Consider the following 5,130-nt stretch of genomic DNA (forward strand, 5'->3'; position numbering starts at 1 on the left):
ATTACAAAACAAGTTAATGCAAGAATCATCTTCAAAATGCTCAACATATAAACCTTTCAACCAAACAGACTCTTTGCAAGCTTCAACAATAGCCATATATTATGCTTCGGTTGTAGATGGGAAACAACATATTGTAACATTGCCTTCCAACTCACAGCACATCCACCAACAGTGAACACATAACCTGTGAGGGACCTTCTCTTATCCAAGTCGACAACACAATATGAATCCACATAGCCTGCGAGTCCCTCACCGGTCTTTTCAAACTTCAAGCAAGCTTTGGATGTTCCACGAAGGTACCTAAACATCCACTGAATAGTTTTCCAATGTTCTTTACCAAGATTAGCCATGTATCGACTGGCCAAACTCATAGCATATGAAAAATCATGGCGAAAATAAACCATGGCATACATCAGCCCAAGCCTACCGGCAACGGGCCTCGCCCCCCTCGTCAGGAATTAGCCCCCCTTTAGTATATGAATTTGGATCACAATATAACACCGAATATAGACATATTACCATAAACTATGTCATGGATATGGCCACGATCTTGGTCATTTGGCTTAAAAGCCATTAATCTCCATGCACGATAGCTTATTTTGTGAGTGGTATTTTTTTAAAAAAAATTGTTACATCCCAAGTTTGGTATTTTTTTATTAAACTAGTAGAGATATTAAGACTCCATGTGGATGCACTGCAATATTATAAAAAAGCTCTTCCCTCTCATTCATATTTTTGGCTACTTGTGTACATGCAAATGAATTTTCGGAATTTTAATTACTTTCAAGAAACTAAAATAAATGCATTTAAATGTGCAAAAGTTGCTACAAAGATACTGTAAAAAAATCATAAATGCTTGGAACTATCCATTAACTATGATCTACTTTGTGTGAAAATTTGAAAAGCACCATTTTGCCTGAATTTTCCATACCTGCTTCACAAAAAACAACATTTTAGCACTTAGAAAATGGGAAAATAGACTCATTTGGACAATATTGTTTTTTTCTTTCAAATGCGGGTTAGGATTATATTGGGACACATATAGATCCCCATTAGCAGTTTATTAAGGACTGGTCAGGAAAATCAAGAAGACGCCAGCGAAGTAGTACTTCGATCGAACGCATGTGTAAGTGCGCTGTTGCTTGCCACAACTTATGCAAGTAGGAAAGTCGTACATATTAAAAAAAGGAAGAAAGGGAGGTGTTGCCCATTCCAGCTAAAGAGCCGCAAACTAGTCTATATGAACAAGCTTGCGCCATTCAGCAAACATATCAAGCTGAGTTAGCTCGATGGTCTAATAAACAGCAGATCGAGCAGTGATTGTGTTAGTACTAGGATGGCCATGCGTCCATCAATGTGGGCGGCACTCTTGCTGCCTGTGCTGGTTCTCGCCGATAGCCTGGCTCTCCAGCCGCCCGCGACAGGCTGCCAGACGAGCTGCGGCGGCGTGGACGTCCCCTTCCCGTTCGGCATCGGACCCGGCTGCTTCCTGCCGGGCTTCCAGATCGAGTGCATCAACGGTAGCACGCCGATGCTCCCGGACGATAGCTACGAAATCAAGGTCCTGAACCTGAGCGTGATGCCGCGACCGGAAGCCCGGGTGATGCTGCACATCGCGTTCCAGTGCTACGACACCACCGACGGGTCCGCCAAGGACGGCGCATCTTTTAGAAGCGCCGTGATCAAGTCCGCGTACCGCATCTCCGACACGAGGAACGAGCTCGTCGTCCTCGGCTGCACCACCTTCGGTTTCACCAGCAGCGGGCCGTGGGGGCGCCGCGATTCCAGCTTCGCCAGCGGGTGCTTGGCCTACTGCGACAACGACGGGAGCGCCATGGACGGCTCTTGCGTGGGCATCGGCTGCTGCCGGGTCGAAATCCCGCCGGGGCTCACCGACAACACCGTATTCTTTTTGAATGACAGTGCCAGCACTTGGTCGCACCAGGGCCTGGGCTTCAGCCCCTGCGACTACGGATTCATGGTGGAGAAGAACACCTACGACTTCCGGGTGTCCGACCTCAATATGGACGGGAGCTCCACCACCAAGCCGCTGGTGCTCGACTGGGCGATCCGCAGCAGCAACGTCAGCTCCTCCGTCGACAACATGACCTGCACCGAGGTGAAAGGCACGCCGGAGTACGCCTGCCTCAGCGACAACAGCCAGTGCCTCAACTCAACCAATGGCCCCGGCTACATCTGCAATTGTACCCAGGGCTACTGGGGCAACCCATACCTTATCGGCGGATGCAAAGGTAACGAAACCTCCCTTTCAATTCGTTTCTCTAAGTAGTGCAGACTCATTGTTGATCCTTTTCCGTCCATGACGACGCAGATATCAATGAATGTCATGATCCGAAGCAGTACCCTTGCCACGGTGTATGCCACAACACCGTTGGTTCATACGATTGCAAATGCCCTTTTGGACAACAGAGCAAACATAACAATGCAAAGGACAATGATTGCACCTCAAAATTCCCTCTTGCAGCAAGGCTTTCCCTCGGTAAACATACAGGCTCAAATTTTACATTTCCTTATTCCCGGTATAGTATTCTATGTGGCATGTGATCGATCTCTCGAAGATATAGTGTCATCAAAACATATATAGCAACTCGTGCAAACCATTTTCCTTGTAGAATTATAGCTTTTGCACAGACATAATCTGGACTTAGTTTTGCTTGGAGGATCAACAAAATAGTTTTTAAGTTTCAGAAAATAGAGATGCACTTTTATAATTAAGAGATGATTATTATATTCCTGCAAAATTAATAGGTTCATCTTCAACAATTTGTTTGCGAAATTAAGAATTATATATGATGTTTCTGTAGGAGTAACAACCAACATAATAAGAATGATTTATGTATTGATATCAGAGCTGATGAGGCACATACATGATACCTCGTCAATAGCCTTTTAGGAATTTTTATTTTCTCTTTCGAGAATAGAGTTTACATCAATGAAATGTTCTAGTAATTTTTTTATATAGTGATATTTTGTTTACTGGTATTCAGTACCCACATAAATATTCCTTGCATAAAATATTCTACACTGAATAGTACACCACGATGTGGGTAGAAATACAGTTAGCCTGTATTAGGTAAAATAAATGAACCAAAGTTCCATTAGTTGTGAGTAATCGATTTACATGATCGGTTAATTGCAGGCATCAGTCTAGGACTATTCGTACTTATTGTCGCTCTGCTTCTAGCATTCATTATGCTCCAAAAGAGAAGATTGGATGACCTTTTTGAAAAGAATGGAGGTGAGATGCTTAAAAATGTGAAAGGTCTCACAATTTTCACAAAAGATGGACTAAGCAAAATCACAAACGATAACGAAGAGTTTATTGGAAAAGGTAACTTTGGCAATGTTTACAAAGGAACTCTTCCTGACAAAACCGTGGTAGCAGTCAAGGCCTCTATCAAGGTAGATGAAGCTACAAAGGCGGAATTTGTTCAAGAAGTTGAGATCCAGACACATATGATCCACAAGAACATCCTTAAGCTTATTGGTTGCTGCCTGGAGGTGGACGTTCCAATGTTGGTCTATGAGTTCGCAGCAAATGGTAGCCTCCAAGAAGTCCTACATGATAAAAAGAATCAAGTACTCTCCTTAGACTCACGTTTGGACATTGCAATTGGCTCTGCAGAAGGGTTAAAATATATGCATAGTTATGCAACTCAATCCATAAGACACGGTGATGTCAAGCCAGACAACATACTTCTTGATGAAAATTTGACACCAAAAATCTCGGATTTTGGGTTGTCCAAACTACTGAAAGAAGAATATGTCGCGAAGGTTGTGGTTGGGTGCATGGGTTACATAGACCCGGTATTCATGAAAACTGGCCTTTTGACACAAAAGAGTGATGTGTACAGTTTTGGGGCAGTTTTGTTGGAGCTTATTACAGGGAAGAGAAATGTGTATGACCAGAAACGGAGTCTAATTATTGAGTACCGCAAAGTTTATGAAAATGAAAATCGTGGGACAGCCATGTTCGACATTGACATTGCAACAGAAGAAAATATCTCAACCCTTGAACAAATTGGCAAGCTAGCAATAGATTGTCTAAAGGAAGACATAGAAGATCGGCCAGATATGACAGAGGTTGCCGAACAACTTGTGATGATAAGGAGAAACAAGAAGTCCATAGACAATACGAATGCTGACAATTGGGAACATTACCAGATATAACGCTCCTAGCAACACAGAGGTCTTTTTTTTTTTTTTTGAGATCAAAACGGCTGCTACTTTATTAATGAACAATCGAGTCTGAGATCAACAGCTCAACAATGTAGCCCGGGGGAGTCCCCAACCAGGATTTACAAGCTTTATTCTCGCAGCCATCCTTCGCTAGCCTATGCGCTACTTCATTGAAAGAACGATTCACATGAACTACCTGATGGTCATCGAAACCATCCAGCAGAGCCTTGACGTCTTCCACCAGCGGCCCTTGGATCGAGCGGTCCAAGTTCCTGTTCCGAAGCTTCGTCACCACCCCCTGGCAATCCGACTCCAGCACCAATTTTGACACCCCTGCCTCCCTCGCCATCTGTACTGCCCGGCTGCATGCTAGCAGCTCCGCCCGCTCTGCATCCAGTACCGATGGAAAAAAATAGCACGCTCCCGCCACGAAGCTGCCATGATGATCCCGAAGGACCGCTCCACCGCCACCGAAATCAGAATCACGCGGGAAAGCTCCATCCGCGTTTACCTTGTGCCATCCCTCGTCTGGCCTGGACCAGTGTCCTTGCCTGACAACCGAGGATCGGGGTGGGGCACAATTCGCCGTCTTCCATTCTTCCGCGAGGAATAAGATCCTCCGAGCCGAGACACGTGGATCTTCAATCATTGCTGTATCTCTGGCTTCATTCCTTGCCCACCACAGGTGATATAAGGTCATCATGCTCACCTCGAGCTCCCTCGCATCCAGCCTGCCAAACCAATCCAACATCCATGTCCGAAGTTCACTTTGCTGACGCAGGAAGTTCGGCAGAGGCGTTAGGGGAAGTCCAGAGAGTTCAGAGACCAGCTCCCAAACCCTTTTCGCATGGGGACACTCCCAAAACCTGTGTTTCAGAGTTTCTTCCCTGTTGCAGGCAATGCACAGGATGCCCTGCTTGATCTTTCGCC

At 45.0% G+C, this 5,130-nt stretch overlaps 1 protein-coding gene across 1 annotated transcript; it reads left to right on the forward strand.

The window, feature by feature from the left end:
* The first annotated feature begins 1,336 nt into the window (after window positions 1-1,336).
* LOC124656881 (wall-associated receptor kinase 3-like) lies at window positions 1,337-4,191 on the forward strand. Its single transcript, XM_047195542.1, has 2 exons — window positions 1,337-2,252; window positions 3,161-4,191. Exons 1-2 carry the CDS (start codon window positions 1,337-1,339, stop codon window positions 4,189-4,191), a joined length of 1,947 nt encoding a protein of 648 aa, XP_047051498.1.
* Window positions 4,192-5,130: the final 939 nt, after the last annotated feature.

Source organism: Lolium rigidum, chromosome 5 (genome assembly GCF_022539505.1).
Source record: "Lolium rigidum isolate FL_2022 chromosome 5, APGP_CSIRO_Lrig_0.1, whole genome shotgun sequence".
Taxonomy (NCBI): domain Eukaryota; kingdom Viridiplantae; phylum Streptophyta; class Magnoliopsida; order Poales; family Poaceae; genus Lolium; species Lolium rigidum.

Excerpts from the sequence above, each read along its gene's own strand:
- LOC124656881 (XM_047195542.1), top strand. The coding sequence starts at position 1,337 with ATGGCCATGCGTCCATCAATGTGGGCGGCACTCTTGCTGCCTGTGCTG. Across the intron at positions 2,253-3,160 it reads CCTTATCGGCGGATGCAAAG|GCATCAGTCTAGGACTATTC; the intron begins GTAACGAAACCT and ends GGTTAATTGCAG.